We start from the raw sequence: 20965 nt of genomic DNA, 5'->3' as shown, positions 1-20965 counted from the left end.
CCCCTGTGCCGAATACGCGTCAAAAAAAAAAAAGGGGAGGGGTAGGACGGAGCTGTCAGCAGAGGAGGAGGATTGCACATGCCATACCGCACGCCATACGATCAGCTGCTTATGATGTTTATTCATTTTATGGACACTATTTATTCACGTTTTTTTGTGATTTGTATTTATTAATTGGGATATACACTCATTTGTCACTGGAAAGTGTTTTGATATTTATATTTTTAGCACGTTGCACTTTTATTAGTTACTACCACGATTGCACCTTTATATGCACTCGGTGGTTTATCATTTATAGTTATTTGCATTATATTTTACCTGTATGGTTTTATTTATCACATTACATGTGTTTTATATGTGAAAATATTTTTTATATATTTTATATGTGACACTATACTAGCGCGGGCACATTTATTATATATTTTTTATCCTTTATAGGAACCCCTCATCATTGTAGAGGTGAAGACCTGCGCTGTCCTCTATAGGAACCCCTCATCATTATAGAGCTGAGGATCCCTGCTATGCTCTATAGAAACCCCCGATCATTATAGAGGTGAGGACCTCTGCTGTCCTCTATAGAAACCATAATCATCGAGACGAGGACCCGTGCTGTCCTGTATAGGAACCTCAGATCACTGTAGAGGTGAAAACCAGCACTGTCCTTTATAGGAACCCCTCATCATTGTAGAGGTGAGGACCTGTGCTGTCCTCTATAGCAGGGGTCTCCAAACTATGGCCCTCCAGGTGTTCAGAAACTACAATTCCCATCATGTCTGTAAATGTCAGACTTTTACAATGCTTAATGGGACGTGTAGTTTCGCAACAGCTGGAGGGCCGCTATTTGAAGATCCCTGCTCTATAGGAACCCCTTATCATGATAGAGGTGAGGACCTGCGCTGTCCTCTATTGGAACCCCTCATGATTGTAGAGGTGAGGACCTGCGCTGTCCTCTATAGAAACCCCTGATTGTAATAGAGGTGAGGACCTGCTTCTATAAGAATCACCAATGATCATAGAGGTGAGGACCTCTGCTGTCCTGTATAGGAACCTCAGCCGGGAGCAGACGATAGTTCGGCAGGAGGGATTCCCATGTCAGCACTGTCTGTGTTGATGGGGGATTCTTCTGAATTTTTTTTCTGCAACCATGTTTGCCGGAAATAAATTTACACCGTCTATGGCCTGCCTTAGGGGCCCACTATTAGTAGATCTGTGTCCTGCTAAAAGGGGAATTATATTCTTTTATGTACATGTGTAAGACATCAGCTCATTATAAATAATCTTATCTAAAACCTATTTTCTGCCCTTGGTGGAAGAAGCCACATTAGATGATGGCATTTGTATGTTGCTTTCTGTTAAAGGGCTGTGCAAAGTGGAGCAGCTCCATAGTATTGGTTTTGGATTGGGATGTCCGACAATCTTATATAGGTGTCCAAGATCCTTTTGTCCATATGGTGTATCTTATTGTATAGTTCCCAGAGCTCTCTGCAGTCTTTATAGATATAAAGTGCTTCAAGTAGCCAGGGACCATGTGATCTACACTATGCCTAGGCTTAAAGTTCTAAATACAGAAGGTTTTTTTTTTATTTTTTTATCTTCATGCATTCTATGTGTGCAGCAGCCCCCCTAACACTTACCTGAGCCCATCTTGATCCAGCTATTATTGCACGAGGGTCTCGGCTCTCCCGACTCATTGTTCGTTCCCAACAGAGGCAGAATGGTGGTAAACAAGGCAGATCGCCGTTCTGTTAGTAGGGAAGACAGAGATCCTGTGTTTCTGCTAAATAGGAACACGGATTTCTGTCTTCCTACAGTTAAAGCACCTCCTCTCCCCCCCCACCAGTTAGCACTCCCTAGGAACACATTTAACCCTTTGATCTCTCCTGATGTTAACCTCTTCCCTGACAGTTTTATTAGTACAGTGACAGTGCATATTTTTTTTTAGCACTGATCACTGTATTGGTTTCACTGGTCCCCAAAAGTGGCAGTTGGTATCCGATTTGTCCACCGCAATGTCGCAGTCCCGCTATAAGTCGCTGATCGCCGCCATTAGTGGTAAAAAAAAAATAGATAAAAATTCCATAAAAATATCTCATAGTTTGTAGATGCTATAACTTTTGTGCAAACCAATCTATATACGCTTATTGCGATTTTATTATTTTTTTAAATTTTTTTTTTATTTTTTTTTTTTTTTGCTAAAAACATGTAGCAGAAAACATGTTGGCCTTAATTGATGCAGAAATGTGATATTTTTTTATTTTTTTTTATTGGATACGTTTTTTGGCAGAAATTAAAAAATATTGTTTTGTTTTTCAAAAACGCTGATCTTGGTGTTTTGAATGCTTTCATGTACAAAGGAGGAATTTGGGGGTCTTATAGACTCCAGATCTCTCCATTAGGCCCCTTTCACACTTCTGCAACCTGAAAGTCGCGCAATTTTTCCATGATTTTTTTTTTTGGCCGCGATTTAAGGCGCGACTTGAAGCAATGCCTATATAATGTTGAGGTCTGGGGACCTCCGGTCGCTTCAAAGTCGGGCCAAAGTAGATATGAACGATTGAAAATCATGGAGTACTAACTTGCCATGTGACATCGAAGGACAAGTCGCACAAGTGTGAAAGGGGCCTAAAGAGTACCTGTCACCGGGATGTTTACATTCCTTGTGACAGCAATAAAAGTGATCCCAAAAAAAAAAAAAAAAAAAATCAAAGCAACATTGTCAAAATAAAAAACTAAAATAAATTAATAGTTAAAAAAAAAAAAAATTAAAGTGCCCCTGTCCTTCCGTGCTCGCACACAAAGGCAGACGCCCGCAAGAGCTCACACGAAACTAAACTTCTTTTTTTTTTTTTTTTTTTTTTTTTTTTTTTAAGAAGCTCTGTCAATTTTTATTGCTGTCTCTGCCTCCATTAAAGAGACACTAAAGGTTTGAGTTTAAAAAAAAAAAAAAAAAAAAAAAAAAAAAATAACAAACATGTTATACTTACCTCCACTGTGCAGCTCGTTTTGCACAGAGTGGCCCCGAACCTCCTCTTCTGGGGTCCCCCGGCTGCTCTCTCGGCTCCTCCCCACATCAGATAACCCCCTAGGAGCAGCTCTCCCAGGGGGTTACCTTGCGGGTGCACTCCTGAGTCCATAGACGCCGAATGCAGGACTTGGCCTCGACGCTCGCGTCATTGGATTTGATTGACAGCAGCGGGAGCCAATGGCTGCGCTGCTATGAATCTATCCAATCAACAGCCGAGAACCCCGGGCAGAGAAACGACGCGTCCCCGTGGGACAAGTTCGAGGGGTCAGCTTTGTTAAACGGGGGGGGGACTGACAGGTGTTTTTTCACCTTAATGCATAGGAGGCATTAAGGTGAAAAAACACGAACCTTTGCAACCCCTTTAAGGAGATTCACCCTCTTTATTAGTCCTGCTTACCATTATCATTGAAAGTAAAAGAAAATCCCAAAATTTTGGGTTGTCCCCAGAAAACTAATAGAGGGGAAATCTTTCAATGGAGAGATTATTTCTGGCAACCTGGGGGGGTCCCCAGTGAATTCCCTTAATTTGCAGGCATTTTCCCTCACTTCCTGTTCGGCTATGGGACAGGAAGTGAATGGAAATCTCTGCAATGGGACAGAGATGGCGGAAAAAAAAAAAAAAAAAATCTGCAAGGGGTTGTAACCGACCCCATCCCCCCCATCCCCGGTCTATCCAAAATAAAAAAAAAAAAAAGTAAGTTTTGCCTCTAGTTCTACATTAAGTTCTGGTTCCTCTCTTTACCATGATGTGACATTCTGGTCATTACATTCTGTGTTCTCCGGAGAGGTGAATACAAGTTGAACTGATACAGAAATGTGTCTTATTACTTATTACTTATTCTTTGCAGCAGGGGGGAACTCCCCGTACCAGAGGTCTTTGTAGGGTCTCTGCCCGGCATTATATGACTGTTAGCGCCCTCTTCTGGAATGTGCTTCTCTGTGTGATCTTCATAGCCTGGGGGCAAAGCTGATCCGCCACCAGAAATGCTGAAAATAGAAATGTGGAGACATTCTGACACGTGGCGTCCTCCTCATCTCCTCCTCCTGCAGCTGCCGTATGTGGTTATTGAGCTGCTGGAGAATGTGTGTCTCTCATTAACATACTGGAGAGAGGATGGAATACCAGACAGGAGCTCCCATTAGAACAAGAGGGCCCTTGTTATAGGATCTGATCGCCATGCAGGATATGCTGAGAAGGTTGTAGCTTCCTGTCCGGAGAGGAATGATGGAGGGCAGCAAAAATTATTTTTTAACATATTCCATTTCAAAAACATTTTCATATTTTGTACATGTTGAGCTTTCAGTAAAATAATCTCCGGTGTTCCTGCCATGAAGGTCCTTGTTCAGGCACTTCCTGTTTATAGGGTGACAACGAGCTCTCTATGTGCCAGTTTTCCCCATCGTACGGGCCTCTGAGCGAGACTACAAATCCCTCAAACCACCAAGTTTAAAAAGTTGAAATTTACATTAAGACCCCATTCTTTTTTTTTTTTTTTTTTTTTTTTTATTATTTTAATCAGATTTTTTAAAAATTTAAATTGGCTTTTTTTTTTTTTTTTAATATAAATCGCATTTTTTAAAAATGTATTTATTTTGATTTAAATCAGATTTTTTTTTAATTTAAATCAGCTTTTTTTAAAATCGCGTTTTCTAAATGTATTTATTTATTTTGATTTAAATCTGATTTTTTTTTTTTAAATTTAAATCTGATTTTTTTTTTTAAATTTAAATCTGATTTTTTTATTTTTACTTCGACTTTTTTTTAATTTAAATTGCATTTTATTTATTTTATTTATTTGATTTAAATCACATTTTTTTATTTAAATTGTTTTGTTTTGTTTTTTTTATCAAATTTATTTTAATAAAATGCTTTTGGAGTAAAAATCTTTCTAAATATAATTTTTTATTTATTATGCATTATTGATTTAGTTTATTCAGCATGAAATGGAGCTTAGTTATGTAGCATGAGGCTGTATATTCTGCAATATTTACATTTTTGGTAAACTCATTCAATGAATCCAAGCTGAGAGAACATGCACTGCATTGATGCATTCACACAATTTCACAGTAACCATGAGATAAAACAAAGCTCAGGAATATTCCTTTATACCATTGTTTTGCAAATCTATGTACACTACAAACTGTATGATTGAATCAGTTCTGATATCGCTGTTTTACTCACCTGATCGCTTATTATCCTAAATAGGAAACCTTCACTTTGTTTGCAAATATTAAAGGTTCTAACAACCAACAAGAATAAGTCCTTACATTTTAAAGAGCACCTGTCATTTTAGATCCATCATGGCAGCGCCTGTTAGCGGCGTCCACTCACCTGCTGCCACCACGTCCCTCACCTTATTGTGTCACCGCCGCATCACCAGCCGTCCCATTAAAGTGAATGGAACTGTTGGTGAGCCGACAGCGGGTCAGAGGAGGAGCCGACAGCGGGTCAGAGGAGGAGCCGACAGCGGGTCAGAGGAGGAGCCGGTAGGTGCCGACAGGGGGTCAGAGGAGGAGCCGACGGGAGGTCAGAGGAGGAGCCGACGGGAGGTCAGAGGAGGAGCCGACGGGAGGTCAGAGGAGGAGCCGACGGGGGGTCAGAGGAGGAGCCGACGGGAGGTCAGAGGAGGAGCCGACAGCGGGTCAAAGGAGGAGTCGGTAGGTGCCGACAGGGGGTCAGAGGAGGAGCCGACGGGGGGTCAGAGGAGGAGCCGACGGGAGGTCAGAGGAGGAGCCGACGGGGGGGTCAGAGGAGGAGCCGACGGGGGGGTCAGAGGAGGAGCCGATGGGGGGGTCAGAGGAGGAGCCGACGGGAGGTCAGAGGAGGAGCCGACGGGAGGTCAGAGGAGGAGCCGACGGGAGGTCAGAGGAGGAGCCGACGGGGGGGTCAGAGGAGGAGCCGACGGGGGGGTCAGAGGAGGAGCCGACGGGGGGGTCAGAGGAGGAGCCGATGGGGGGGTCAGAGGAGGAGCCGACGGGGGGTCAGAGGAGGAGCCGACGGGGGGGTCAGAGGAGGAGCCGACGGGGGGGTCAGAGGAGGAGCCGACGGGGGGGTCAGAGGAGGAGCCGACGGGGGGGTCAGAGGAGGAGCCGACGGGGGGGTCAGAGGAGGAGCCGACGGGGGGTCAGAGGAGGAGCCAACAGTTGGTCAGAGGAGGAGCCGCTGCAGGACAGAGATGAAAGTTGCTCTTTAAAGATTATGATTTAAAGCGAGTTGATTTAAATCAAGACTTTTTACTAGTGATTTAAATCGACTTGATTTAAATCAAATCCACTCTGGTTCAAATTGCACCAAAGACGTTCGTTGCTTTGTACCATGCAATCCAGTGCAGGCAAAGGCACAGCGTTTGGCGTGTCGTTAAGATTGCACTAACACCCGCTGCAGATCTCAAATAAGAAGATTACTTTGACACTAGAGCAACTTTTACTCCTTGCATACTGTTCACTTTCACCTCCTTCCTGCCCAGGCCAATTTTCAGCGCTGTTGCACTTTTCATGACAATTGCGCGGTCATGCTACACTGTACCCAGATGACATTTTTAGCATTTTTTTTTTTCACACAAATAGAGCTTTCTTTTGGTGCTATTTTATTTTTTTGCTAAATAAACAATAAAAGCCAACATTATTGAAAAATGTTTTTCTTAGGCCCCTTTCACAATTCCGCTGCTTGAAATTCACGCAATTTTTGCGGGTGCGATTTTGACGCGATTTCAGGGACTGCCCGTGTAAACTTGAGGTCCTCAACTCGCATAGTCCATTTGCTCCCTTGCTCTTGGCGAACCTTGGTTGGGGACCAGGTTCCCAAACCTCTATTGCATTCATTCTTGGATGATGGTACAAATTGTTGTTCTTGGTTTTTACGGTTACTATTTTTAGAGGCCATCCATTTTTTTTTTTTCCCCAACCATCAGTCGGACCAAAGTAGTGCAGGGACTACTTTGAAGTCGGTGCGACTTTAAGTCGCACAGATATGAATGGTTATCATCGGAAATCATAGGGGTACAACTTGTTGTGCGACTTTGCACTCCCAAGTCGCACACGTGTGAAAGGGACCTTAGTTTCTGTTATAACCTTTTGTAAATTAGTCTTTTTTTTTTTTTTCCTCCTTCGCTGATGGGGCGGCACTGATCATCAGTGCAGATCTCTGCTGTGAGGACATGCCGCTGATCCGCTCTCCTGTCCTCTCGCTCGCTGCCAGCGCGAGGGAGGAAATGCCGATAAGTGCCGGTTCACACTGCTGCGCTGCGAATTTGTTCTGTTTTTTTGTCCTGTGTGAGGTGCGATTTTACCGTGAATTTACCACGATTTTAACGTGATTTTACCGCGAATTTCAGGAGTTGGTCATAGCTGCGATTGATGTTCTAGCCAATGGAATCATAATGGAAAAAGAAAAAAGGTGTTAACTTCCTGTGTATTTCCTGGTTTTTGTGGAGAGTAGTGTGGTGGAATTCGCACATATCTGAACCAACAATGCGATTCCAGAACGATTTACATTGATGTCTATGGAGGCTAAATTCGCAACGCAACGCAGTAAACTCGCACAAGACCCTTTTTTTAATCGCATCGCATTCGTAGGGGAATCGCAACGCATGTATGTGAACGACGGTCATTGAAAACAATGACTTTATGGATGACATGCGAATTTAGAATGTTTTTGACGCATCAAATTCGTCATGAACTCGCATCAGTGTGAACCGGCACTAACTGTTTACATGTGTTTAGCTGTGATTGGACACAGCTGATTACATGGGTAAAAGAACCTCATCCATCGGCTCTTTACTGGGATGGGTAATGTGTAGAGAGATGGGGGTTGGCGCTCTGCATGCCCCCAGAGTGGGAGTACGTCCTCCCCAGAAGGAGAGTAGTGCCGCCCCGCTCGTCATTTGACAAAACAGCGGGGAGGCCGAGAGGTAGGTTGTTTTTTTTTTTGTTTTTTTTTTACTAGTCTGAAAATGCACATTTTAGGCCCAAAGATTACTTAAAACCCCTTTAAAAAGATTATCTATTTTCCTGAAATCGGAGACTCTGGACAATAAAATGGTCGTAGGTGGAAATATATACTTTGTCACACAATATTAGTGCAGCTAAAATTTTATTTTCAGTAAAGAACGCTCTCAAATTAATTTTGGTGCATATATACAATACCCAATTTTTTGATTAAAATATAAAAGAATGGGTTATGTCAAGTAAATAGATACCCAACACGTCAATCCACAAAACCCCAAGTTGTCTATACGGTACTCTTTAAAAGCCTTTACAGCACCTCGATTTTAAGGCCTCATACACACTGGACGTTAAAATAACGTTATAAAAACGCCAGTAGCGTTGCAGTGAGTTTTTCAACTTTTTTTTCAACGTTTTTGCAATAGTGTTTTTTAGCATTTTTTTTTTTTTTTTGAAGAAAAAAATTATTTTTTTTTTTAATTTTTTTTTAATGGATCAAAAACGTTAAACACTGGTGAGCGATGTTTTTTGAGTGTTTATCGACATTTATCAGCGTTAGAGCATTTTTACAGCTGAAACATGTCTCTCAGAACCCACTAGTTTTGGGGTTTTTTTTTACTGCTCAAAAACGCCACTGCCCAAAACTGCTGATAACAGCCTATGTGTGCATGGACACACAGGATAACATGATGGAGAGTTTAATGACTGTAGAAAAAGACCTCTACAGCCAAAAACAGCTGCTGTAAAAACGTCAAAAAACATCCAGTGTGCATGAGGCCTTAAAGAGAAGTTTGTTTTTTTTTTTGTTTTTTTTTACTCCATTATACTTACCTAGGTGGATGCAGCATCGGTCCCACAGATCCCCGAGCGAAGAGCTGCTGACTGTCAATCATCATCTCTCCTCTCTGCTCCTCCTCGCTCACTGGAGCGCTGAGCTGTGGAGGGGAGTGGCCGTTTTAGGCTGTCAGCGCCTCATTGAGACGAGCGTCAGTTCATACTTTGTCGGGATGACGCGGTGCCTGGACTGATATCCGTGACTTCAGCAGAGAGCGGAATTCAGACCGCGCTCTGCTAAAAAAAAATGAATTGCACTCCTGGGATCAATAGGAGAAGCCCAGCCAAACGAGCTCAGGCTGGACTTCTCCTTTTTAAGGTTAAAGGGGTTGTAAAGGTTTGTGTTTTTTCACCTTCATGCATTCTATGCATGAAGGTGAAAAAACACCTGGCAGTCGCCAGCCCCCCCATTTTACTTACCAGAACCCCTTCAGTCGGCAGGGACGTGCTGTCTCTCTCTCCACGGCCTCCCGGCTCTTGATTGGATAGATTGAAAGCAGAGCAGCCATTGGCTCCCGCTGCTGTCAATCAAATCCAATGACTCTGGGGCGGGGCCGAGTCCTGCATTCGGCCTCTATGGACGCCAAATGCTGGCCTCGGGAGGTAATTCCCCCCCCCCCCCCCCCTGGGAGAGTGCTTCTCCTAGAGGGTTATCTGATGCAGGGAGGAGCCGCCAGGGGACCCCAGAAGAGGAGGATTAGGGCCACTCTGTGCAAAACGAGCTGCACAGTGGAGGTAAGTATGACATGTTTGTTATTTAAAAAAAAAAAAAAATGACTCTTACAATCACATTAACCATGCATGATGGCACTTCGGCGTGCACCACAATACTTACAACCCCTTTCATGCCGGCGGTACCCGTATATGTGTACCAGAATGTAAACGCGCTCCCGACACAGTTACTGCCAGCAAACGGGAGCTTTCCGGTCATGTGACCACAGTGAAAGCCAATCACGGCGGTCACGTGATCAGAGACCCCGGCATTAGAAACCTCTTATAGGGCTGGGAAGGGGGAGGCGTTAAGGGGTTAATATGTCTGGCATCATCATTTTCATACGCAAGCGCACCTGACACATTTTTGCCTACGTTTGAGCATGTATGTGAGAGAAAGGAGGCTTATGACTTTTTTTTAAGTTTAATTTTATTAAGCTTTAATTTTTAAAACTTCTCTTTTTAAAAAAAAAAAAAACAGAGACGTTTTAAAAATTAAAGCTTAATAAAATTAAACTAAAAAATAAAACACTTTACATAAACAGGTTCTCCTTAGGGAGGCATCGGGGATCTATTAGACCCCCTAACCTCACCTCCGCACTCTATTTGAAGCTAAATGAGCACAAATCGTGCTTGATTAGCTTCTCCAGCCACAGAAGTGATCAGAGCTCATTTCTTATTGGCTAGTCTAACTAGGGGAATTTTGGCACATAGAACTGATTTCGCTGCTGGCACTCGCCATGGATGCCTTGGGCACTCTGGAGGGTTGGGGACAGTATGTTACTACATATATGGAAGGGAGTCTCGCATGAATCACTTTCACAAGTAAGCTGATAGTTAGCTCGGTCTCGTGCGATGCTGACTTGTCAGTGCAGTCATATAAGCGTCTACATTCTCACGCGGTGCTGGCTTTACCGAACAATAGCCTGGCAATCACATCCCCACCCAGCAGTACCTCCCATTGACCCGGTCACTGGAAATCTGATTCCTGTCTTGGTGACCAGGAATTGTCCAGCCTGTATTAAAGAATATGTAAACCCAACATTTCATATTCCTGATATGTGCCTGCTGTACCATGTACTTGTATGAAAAAGTATGCTGTTCTCTTTGTATTACTTCCTTTATGTGAAATCCCTGGTGTTCCTGCCAGTCCCTCTGCTTTCTTAGTAAAAACTGACCACACTAGGCATAGGAGCACAGAGTGGTTAGTTCTCTAGCTGCCCTGGGAACTCAACCTGCTCTCCTCCAACGATCATACTTGTCCTGACACGCCCCTCCCCCCGCACAGTCATTCACTGGGAAGATCCAGCAATGTTGTAGGAATGTCTCGATTGCCCCGGAATCCCCCCCCCATATTGGCTGAGACGGCAGCGTGGTGTCATTGGCTCCCGCTGCTGTCAATCAAAGTCAGTCAGCCAATGAGAATAGAAATGGGGCGGGCCGTGGCTCCGTGTCTGAGTGGACTGTGTCTCAGCTTGGGTGCCCCCATAGAAAGCTGCTTGCTATAGGGGCACTCAACAGGAGGGAGGGGCCAGGAGCACCGAAGAGGGACCAGAGAAGAAGAGGATCCGGGTGCTCTGTGTGAATCCACTGAAACAGAGCAGGTAAGTATAACATGTTGTTTTTACCTTAAAAAAAAAAAAAATGACTTTACAATCACTAGCTTTGTGCATTTTTCTGATGAGAACATTCAGTCATTTCTGTTACTATACTTTTTTTACTATACTTTTGCATTTCTTTTTTTTTTTTCCCTCTGCAGTTGGCCGTATTGTGTTTCAGCTCTTCTCCGACGTCTGTCCTAAAACTTGCATGAACTTCCTGTGCCTGTGTACAGGTAGGTGAAGGTGGCATCTTACTATAAAGCCGCCCCCCCTAGCAATCTGTGGAAAGTGTTCTTCTCTTTCTTTTTTTTTTCCAGATGATAGAGTTAGAAATCAACATCCGTATGTATATAAAACGTAACCATAACCCTAGACTGAGCACACACCTTCATAACATCTGCTGGGAAAAAAGTTTGCCTGTTGCCAATGATGGTTGCTTTGCCTATTCTTGTGCCCGCAGGTGAAAAGAAAATTGGAAAAGTGACAGGGAAAAAATTATGGTATAAGGGCTCCACCTTCCATCGAGTGGTGAAACACTTTATGATCCAGGGTGGCGACTTCAGCGAAGGTGAGGAGAAGCGATAGAGAAGTATAATCTTTGTTCCAGAGCCCGTTTTCACTGGTGTTTTCAGCAGCAACTGGGGCCGACTGATTATATATGTCTTCAATGTGACTTCTATTCATGTATTTACAGTTTCTTAACAAGCAGTAAAGAAGCTTTAGAAGAAACTTATCCCTGGCCTCAGTAGCTGCAGGTATTATAGAGCAATTCATTCTCAAAATTCACAGCAGAAGCACTGAAGTCATTTAAGTCACTCTCTCAGGAGCTCAGCTCACTCTGCTTCCAGCAGACTCTGTGCTTGGCCCACCATGATCCTAACAGTGATTCAGCAGCTCAGATCTCCTCTTCCAGCAATAAATCCTCAGCTCCCCCTGCTCCCAGTAGTCACTCCGTACCTCAGCTCCCCTACACCCCCTCCCAGCAGTGACTCAAAAACTCATCTCCCTTCTACCAGTAGTGACACAGCAGCTCAGCTCACCTATCCCAGCAATGGCTCAACAGCTCAGTTTCCCCTGCTCCTCCCTCACAGCAGTGGCCTGGCAGCTCAGCTCATCCTTTTTCACCCTTCTTACAACATCTCAGCAGCTCAGCTCACCCTGCTTCCCCCTCCCAGTTGTAACTCAGCAGCTCCCTCCTCCCAGTTGTAACTCAGCAGCTCCCTCCTCCCAGTTGTAACTCGGCAGCTCCCTCCTCCCAATAGTAACTCAGCAACTCCCCCCTCCCAGTAGTAACTCAGCAGCTCCCTCCTCCCAGTAGTAACTCAGCAGCTCCCTCCTCCCAGTAGTAACTCAGCAGCTTCCTCCTCCCAGTCGTAACGCCTCAGGTCCCCCCTCCCAGTAGTAACTCAGCAGCTCTGCTCCCCCCTCCCAGTAGTAACTCAGCAGCTCTGCTCCCCTCTCCCAGTAGTAACTCAGCAGCTCTGCTCCCCCCCTCCCAGTAGTAACTCAGCAGCTCTGCTCCCCCCCTCCCAGTAGTAATCCAGCAGCTCTGCTCCCCCCCCTCCCAGTAGTAACTCAGCAGCTCTGCTCCCCCCTCCCAGTAGTAACTCAGCAGCTCTGCTCCCCCCTCCTAGTAGTAACTCAGCAGCTCTGCTCCCCCCTCCCAGTAGTAACTCAGAAGCTCTGCTCCCCCCTCCTAATAGTAACTCAGCAGCTCTGCTCCCCCTCCCAGTAGTAACTCAGCAGCTCTGCTCCCCCCTCCCAGTAATAACTCAGCAGCTCTGCTCCCCCCTCTCAGTAGTAACTCAGCAGCTCTGCTTCCCCCTCTCAGTAGTAACTCAGCAGCTCTGCTGCTCCTCCCATTAGTAACTCAGCAGCTCTGCTCCCCCCTCCCAGTAGTAACTCGGCAGCTCTGCTCCCCCCCTCCCAGTAGCAACTCGGCAGCTCTGCTCCCCCCCTCCCAGTAGCAACTCGGCAGCTCTGCTCCCCCCCTCCCAGTAGCAACTCGGCAGCTCTGCTCCCCCCCTCCCAGTAGCAACGCGGCAGCTCTGCTCCCCCCCTCCCAGTAGCAACTCGGCAGCTCTGCTCCCCCCCTCCCAGTAGCAACTCGGCAGCTCTGCTCCCCCCCTCCCAGTAGCAACTCGGCAGCTCTGCTCCCCCCCCTCCCAGTAGCAACTCGGCAGCTCTGCTCCCCCCCTCCCAGTAGCAACTCGGCAGCTCTGCTCCCCCCCTCCCAGTAGCAACTCGGCAGCTCTGCTCCCCCCCTCCCAGTAGCAACTCGGCAGCTCTGCTCCCCCCCTCCCAGTAGCAACTCGGCAGCTCTGCTCCCCCCCTCCCAGTAGCAACTCGGCAGCTCTGCTCCCCCCTCCAAGTAGCAACTCGGCAGCTCTGCTCCCCCCCTCCCAGTAGCAACTCGGCAGCTCTGCTCCCCCCCTCCCAGTAGCAACTCGGCAGCTCTGCTCCCCCCCTCCCAGTAGCAACTCGGCAGCTCTGCTCCCCCCCCTCCCAGTAGCAACTCGGCAGCTCTGCTCCCCCCCCTCCCAGTAGCAACTCGGCAGCTCTGCTCCCCCCCCTCCCAGTAGCAACTCGGCAGCTCTGCTCCCCCCCCTCCCAGTAGCAACTCGGCAGCTCTGCTCCCCCCCCTCCCAGTAGCAACTCGGCAGCTCTGCTCCCCCCCTCCCAGTAGCAACTCGGCAGCTCTTCTCCCCCCCTCCCAGTAGCAACTCGGCAGCTCTGCTCCCCCCCCTCCCAGTAGCAACTCGGCAGCTCTGCTCCCCCCCTCCCAGTAGCAACTCGGCAGCTCTGCTCCCCCCCTCCCAGTAGCAACTCGGCAGCTCTGCTCCCCCCCCTCCCAGTAGCAACTCGGCAGCTCTGCTCCCCCCCTCCCAGTAGCAACTCGGCAGCTCTGCTCCCCCCCTCCCAGTAGCAACTCGGCAGCTCTGCTCCCCCCCTCCCAGTAGCAACTCGGCAGCTCTGCTCCCCCCCTCCCAGTAGCAACTCGGCAGCTCTGCTCCCCCCCTCCCAGTAGCAACTCGGCAGCTCTGCTCCCCCCCTCCCAGTAGCAACTCGGCAGCTCTGCTCCCCCCCTCCCAGTAGCAACTCGGCAGCTCTGCTCCCCCCTCCCAGTAGCAACTCGGCAGCTCTGCTCCCCCCCTCCCAGTAGCAACTCGGCAGCTCTGCTCCCCCCCCTCCCAGTAGCAACTCGGCAGCTCTGCTCCCCCCCTCCCAGTAGCAACTCGGCAGCTCTGCTCCCCCCCTCCCAGTAGCAACTCGGCAGCTCTGCTCCCCCCCTCCCAGTAGCAACTCGGCAGCTCTTCTCCCCCCCTCCCAGTAGCAACTCGGCAGCTCTGCTCCCCCCCCTCCCAGTAGCAACTCGGCAGCTCTGCTCCCCCCCCTCCCAGTAGCAACTCGGCAGCTCTGCTCCCCCCCTCCCAGTAGCAACTCGGCAGCTCTGCTCCCCCCCTCCCAGTAGCAACTCGGCAGCTCTGCTCCCCCCTCCCAATAGTGGCAGATTAGCTGAGCTCACCCTGCTTCCCTCTTCCTAGCAGTCATGAAGCAGGTCAGTTCTCCATACTTCCCCCATCTGCAGTAATTCAGCATCTCTGCTTTCCCTGCTTCCCCCTTCCAGAAGTGAGTCAACTGCTCAGCTCAACCTCCTCCTCCTCCTCCTCCTAGCGGTGGCTTAGCAGCTCACCCCTCCCAAAAGTGACAGAGGTGCTTGATGGAGTGTTTCTTTAATATTGCTTAGTGCAAAGTCTAAATACATTCTTCACAGTGGAGTTCTCTCTGGGGAAGCAGATGATAAATCTGAACCCACAATTCCACAATCTTATTATATTATATTCCACACTTTATTTTTTGAACCTTTCTCTGCCGGTTTCCTGAATTGAATGAAGATTCTTGGCCATCGGCAGAATAGCTGCTGCTGTTCCTTGACACTCGCAGCCACCTATGACCACCGAAGCTGACCTCTTAGTCTGACTGTGGACACTAGAGGTCTGTCAGGCCTGCAAGTATAGGCAAACTACAGCAAGATTTGGTTGTTGTTAAGACTGTGACAGAAACCTGAAGAAGATCCGACTACTTCCAAATGTAACAGTCACCTGTATGTTAAAGAGAAAGGAATAGAAATCTGATTTTACTTTTCAAACAAAATGTATTGCATATTATCTGTGAGTCACGCCGTATACCCATAAGACTATAGTAACACAATCCGCAACAGAGTCGTGAAAAAGGGATCACCACTCCCTGAGATCTTCCGCCCCGATGGTTTAGATTGCTTTACTTTTTCTATGGTATCCACTTCAGTTTGCGGTAAATGACCATACAATTTTAGTTCTGTAGCAAGTCACAGTTACTACGATCAGTGGTTACACTCAAGGAAGGAACCCGGCATGGTTCTGGGGTTGGCTGTTGGAACTTATTGGTGGCAGGTATAGTTTGATAAAATAAGAAAAAATTGCTGCACTCAACACATCTAAAATAAAACACCTGAAGTGTTCTAGTGGTACAATAAAAGGGAAAAATACTCAAAAATAAACATAAAAAAAGAAAGTTCAGTGTGAGTCTTTTGGGGTTGATTTACTAAAGGAAAATAGACTGTGCATTGTGCAAGTGCAGTTGCTCCAGAGCTTAGTAAATGAGGAGGAGCCCTGCTAACTTCCATCATCCAATCATGCGCAGGCAAAAATGCAATTTTTTTTTCCTTGCACGTGATTGGGTGTTCTTTTCAAACTGAACCTTTTACCTCATTTAGAAAGTTCTAGAGTAACTGCACTTGCAGAGGGCAACTGCAACTTTGCAAAGTGCAAATTCCAGATGCATATTCCAGATCACATCCAACATCTAGTGCTATAAGGCCTTAGTCATAACATGGGTTATGACTAAGGCCTTATAGGCTGAAACGCGTCAACGTTTCAACGTTTTACCCAGTGCAGCCTTCACCAATAGCAGAAAAACACACTCACCAGATAAAATGCCTGTCTATTATAAAGAGCAACAAATTAGGCATATTACAGGATCCAAGTCATCAGAGGTCTGTAGTCCTCCTTAGCTCACACTATTCACCTCTATTCCATCCAAGGAACCCTCTTTAAAATATGTTGAGAAATCTGGATTGTGACCCCGTCAGACTTTCCTTCTCATGATGCAAACAGCCTCAGCGTATCCCATCCAAACCAATTACTCACCAGTGACAAAAAAGATAAAAATCCTGTGGTACAGTATTTATTGGTGAACCAACATACAGTAATGTAGAAAAAATGATCCGCACTCCGGTTGTTGCTCTTAAAATGTCTTCATTTTATTGAATAGCCACAGTGAACAAACGCGGATTAATTCAGTTGACGCGTTTCAGCCTATAAAGGCCTTAGTCATAACGTGTTATGACTAAGGCCTTATAGGCTGAAACGCGTCAACTGAGCCAGCGACTGTGGATCGAGCACCTGGGAGCTCTGCTATCTATGTGGTGTATGGGTAGTAGCACTGACTTTTCTGTTTATAGCATACAGTAATACCTTGGTTTGCGAGTAACGCACTGTTACTTGGTTTACAAGACGAGTAACATTTGCTTTTTTTTAAATTTGAACTTGATAGGTGAGCGCTGTCTTGCAAAACGAGCAGTAGAAGGCTCACAGTTTTAATGTAAAAAAAAAAAAAAAAAAAAAATTGCACTCACAATGTTAAGGAGTCTGGTGCTCATCCATGTAAAGCCGCTGTTGTAAACAGTAAGGCTTCTTTCGCACTGAAAGCCCCGGCCATAAGTGGTAAAGCGCCGCTCGTTTTAACGGCGCTTTACTGCTGTTTAAGGGGTGCTATTAACCCCAAAAAAGGGGTTAAAAACTCTCGTGTTGCGCTTCCAAAACGCTTTTCAGGTGCTTTGGAAACACTGCCCATTTATTGCAATGAGCAGGGGCATTTTAGGAGCACTGTATACAGCACTCTCAAACTGCCCCAAAGATGCTGCTTGCAGGACTTTTCCGAACGCCCTGCAAGCGCACTGCCCAGGCGGGAAAGCACCCATTGTAATGAATGGGAGGCAGTTTTCAGGCGCTTAAACTGCTTAAACAGCGGTAAAGCGCCGCTAAAACGTGCAGCGCTTTCAGTGTGAAAGCAACATTACTGTATACAACAGCGAGCCAGAAGTGCTGCCGGGGGACTCCAGAAAAGGAAGATCGGGGCCGCTCTGTGCAAAAGCCTTGCACAGAGAAGGTAAGTATAGGCATGTTTTGTTATGTATTTATTAAAAAAAAACAAAAAACAAAAAAAAAACGAGCCTTTACAATCACTTTACGCTTACCAGAAAGATATGACCTTCTAGTTAATGAAGTCCTATAGGTCATGGAACAATCCTTACTGGTAGGTGTCACCTCCAGTTATCAGGACAAGCAGCCAGCAGGATGGAAGTATTGAGCATAGAGATTTATTAATCCTCTGCTCATCGACCGTCATCCGAATATTATACCCGTGATAAAAAGAGCCAAGCGCTACTCGTAGTGTGAAATCCAAATAATGCTTTATTTAAAAATATGTAAATGGAAGTTTTGACCGGCTCTCATGCTGTGTATCTTTTATGTGAATTTTGTCCTGCCCCTCCTTTAATTTCGTATTTATTTAATGTATTTTCCTATTTAATTTCTGTTTTGTTTTTGGTTTTTGCTTGGATTTTTGTATTTGCCCTAACTCACCAGGGCGTATTTTTAGTTTTTTTCTTTTTTTTGTTATATTCTATGTTAAAATGTTCAATAAACTTAGATTGAACATAAAAATGTGTTATTGCACTCAGATAAATCCAAAAATGACAGTGCTGTACAAAGAAACCTCCGTCCAGAACAGCATGGGTGCACTTTCGGGAACGTGGTGACGCCACCATGTTCAGCTCCCCCTATGCGTTTCGTCGGATGACTTTATTGGGGGCACCAGTGTTAACTGCGACAATACGCAAATGTGAGGCCTCTTGGCAGGTGGGCCTTAATGCCGAGAGGCCGCGCATTTGCGTACCAGAATGTAAACGCAGCTGTGCAGAGAGCACTCACCCTGTGCGTTCCCAGAACCTGCGATCGGGTGCTTTCGGAATCATGTGACCACTGTGACAGCCAATCACAGCGGTCACATGATCATAAACCTCATCTGTGCAGAGAGCAAGCACCCTGCGCATTCCCAGAACTTGCGATCGGGTGCTTTCGCCCTGCCCAGACATCTAATACCCCTTAAAGGGCCAGGAGGTGCTGACACCAAGGGGTTAAAGTGGTTCTAAAGGCAAAAAGTTTTTTCATCTTAATGCATTGTATGCATTTAGATAAAAAAAACCTTCTGTGTGCAGCAGCCCCCCTAATATTTACCTGTGCCCCATCTGAATCCAGCGGTGTTGCTCTCGGCTGTCCAGGACTCTCCCTCCTGATTGGCTGAGACACACAGCAGGCACCATTGGCTCCTGCTACTGTCAATCAAAGTCAGTGAGCCACTGGTGAAATAGAGGGGGGCGGGGCCGAGCTGCAGCTCCGTGTCTGAATGTGGCTCAGCTCGGGTGTCCCCATAGCAAGCTGCTTGCTGTGGGGATGCAGGAGGGAGGAGCCAGGAGCGTCGGCGAGGGGCCCAAGAAGAGGAGGATCAGGTCTGCTCTGTGCAAAACCATTACACAGAGCAAGTAAGTATAACATGTTTGTTATTTTTAAACAAAAAAAAAAATCAAGAATTTAGTATCACTTTAAGTATCTCAGAGCGTGCTCGCTGCTTTTCATCGTGTTGCATTTTTTTTCCACAAGTGCGGGTTCACATCTGATTCTATATTAGCAGAGACTCCCTGCTGTCAGAATGCAGTGTTCCGGTGGGAATGCATTCCTCTATCCACCTTTGGCTGTGTGGATTGAGGAATCCGAAAAAAAAAAAAAAAAAAATCTCTCTATGGCCAGCCTAAGGCGCCATTCACATATGCTGCGACAGTGGCTCACAGCAGGGGGTCCAGTGCGTCCCCCATTCACCGATTCAGGTGCGAATCGGGTCAGAATTTTTTTTGCCTGAATTGGCACCTGAATCGGACCGGACGACGTACAGGACCCTTCTTCAATACGGACCGCAGCCGCCCCGGAGCTGTGTGAATCGTCTCCATTGAGAGCCGGTCACGCTCTCCTGTCATGCGAATTTGATGCGAGGAAACCCTTATCCAATTCTCATATATGTGAACCTGGCCTAAGACTACTTTTACATCGGGTGGCCTTGGGGCTTGTAAAAATTAGTCTATTCCCTCCCTCAAAACCTTCCCTCCAACCACCCACCTACAAGCGGACATGGTGCCGTTCAGGTGAGTATCGCCGTACGGCAATTTTTACTTGCCTGCCTCATTTGTAAAAATATATTATTATTATTATTATTATTGTAAAATATAGTATGTATGCCTTTTTATATTCAGCTACTAAAATTCTGCTATTGCACATTAGGTAACGGGAAAGGCGGAGAGTCGATCTATGGCGGTTTCTTTAAAGGTAAGCCCCCCCTCCGTTGTGTTCTCGTCTCTTATTCCCCTTTTTTTATGCGCACAGAAAAGCCTAGAAGTGTGTAAACCGGCCAGCGTTTAGACGAGTTTCTTGCATGACTCTAATGTTGCATGAAAGCCAAGTGCATGTACTCGGGCCTATAAGTTTTTATTTTCTTTTATTTAGTTTTTTTTTTTGTCATGTCCTAGCTGCCTAGTTTTTTTTTAGAGAAGGGACCTCTAACTGTTCTGGTTTATCAGTGTCAATTTTCAGCATGGAGGCTAGGCAACTTTTTCATGAAAACTCCTCTATCTTCCTGCCTAAAACTGTCAACGTATTCTTTTGTTTATAGAGATTGTGGTCTTTTGCAATATGAGAAGGTAAGAAACATAAGCTCAGTAACACAATTCACAATTTTTTTTTTTTTTTTTATCCCCCCCCCTCTTCCCCCTGCACCCTCCCCAGTTAAAAGGATTCTGTCCTTCATCATGTTGGATTTGTCTGTAAAAAAAAAAAAAAAAAAAGGTTTACAGTTTTGGAAGGAAAAATAACAATTCTGATGACTTTATCGGCCATTTTCTCCATCTTCTCTCTGTACTTTTTTTTGTCAACAATGTTTTTGGTTTGTTACTCAAAAAAAGAAAAAAAAAATTAGTCAGCGTGGATAGGAAATTTGTTGCCATTGCAGCTGCAGACAGTGAGGGTGATGGAATTACTGCTATTCTGAGTTGCTCGACTACCCCCCCCCTTTGTAATGGTGGCCACAGATGGGTGGATTTCTGTACAATACGGCAGAAGGTTTATTCTATCAAAGTTTGCAAACGTCCAATAGATTTTGGATATTTTATGGAACACTTTTGCAAACTTTCTTCTTTTTAATCCTGATAACTTCTGTTGTATCGACTACCCCCCTCCTTTGTAATGGTGGCCACAGACGGGTGGATTTCTGTACAATACGGCAGAAGGTTTATTCTATCAAAGTTTGCAAACGTCCAATAGATTTTGGATATTTTATGGAACACTTTTGCAAACTTTCTTCTTTTTAATCCTGATAACTTCTGTTGTATCGACTACCCCCCTCCTTTGTAATGGTGGCCACAGACGGGTGGATTTCTGTACAATACGGCAGAAGGTTTATTCTATCAAAGTTTGCAAACGTCCAATAGATTTTGGATATTTTATGGAACACTTTTGCAAACTTTCTTCTTTTTAATCCTGATAACTTCTGTTGTATTGACTACCCCCCCACTTTGTAATGGTGGCCAGAGACGGGTGGATTTCTGTACGATACGGCAGAAGGTTTATTCTATCAAAGTTTGCAAACTTCCAATAGATTTTGGAACACTTTTGCAAACTTTCTTCTTTTTAATCCTGATAAC

The 20965-nt window shown here is 45.7% G+C and overlaps 1 protein-coding gene across 3 annotated transcripts in view; it reads left to right on the top strand.

Annotated features, from left to right (window-relative positions):
* The window catches only part of NKTR (natural killer cell triggering receptor), a 92314-nt gene that overhangs the window by 8739 nt on the left and 62610 nt on the right, over nucleotides 1–20965 (top strand). For 2 of the 3 annotated variants that reach the window (XM_073629485.1, XM_073629484.1), the window contains exons 3-5: nucleotides 11274–11348; nucleotides 11576–11683; nucleotides 19551–19595. In XM_073629485.1, the coding sequence (XP_073485586.1) occupies nucleotides 11274–11348; nucleotides 11576–11683; nucleotides 19551–19595 (228 nt within the window). Of the gene's footprint in view, nucleotides 1–11273; nucleotides 11349–11575; nucleotides 11684–19550; nucleotides 19596–19938; nucleotides 19967–20965 lie in introns of those variants that run through there. The other variant, XM_073629486.1, reaches the window with a different exon arrangement.

The sequence above is a fragment of the Aquarana catesbeiana genome, linkage group LG05 (assembly GCF_042186555.1).
Source record: "Aquarana catesbeiana isolate 2022-GZ linkage group LG05, ASM4218655v1, whole genome shotgun sequence".
Classification (NCBI taxonomy): domain Eukaryota; kingdom Metazoa; phylum Chordata; class Amphibia; order Anura; family Ranidae; genus Aquarana; species Aquarana catesbeiana.
This window is presented reverse-complemented; position numbering and strand designations above follow the sequence as displayed.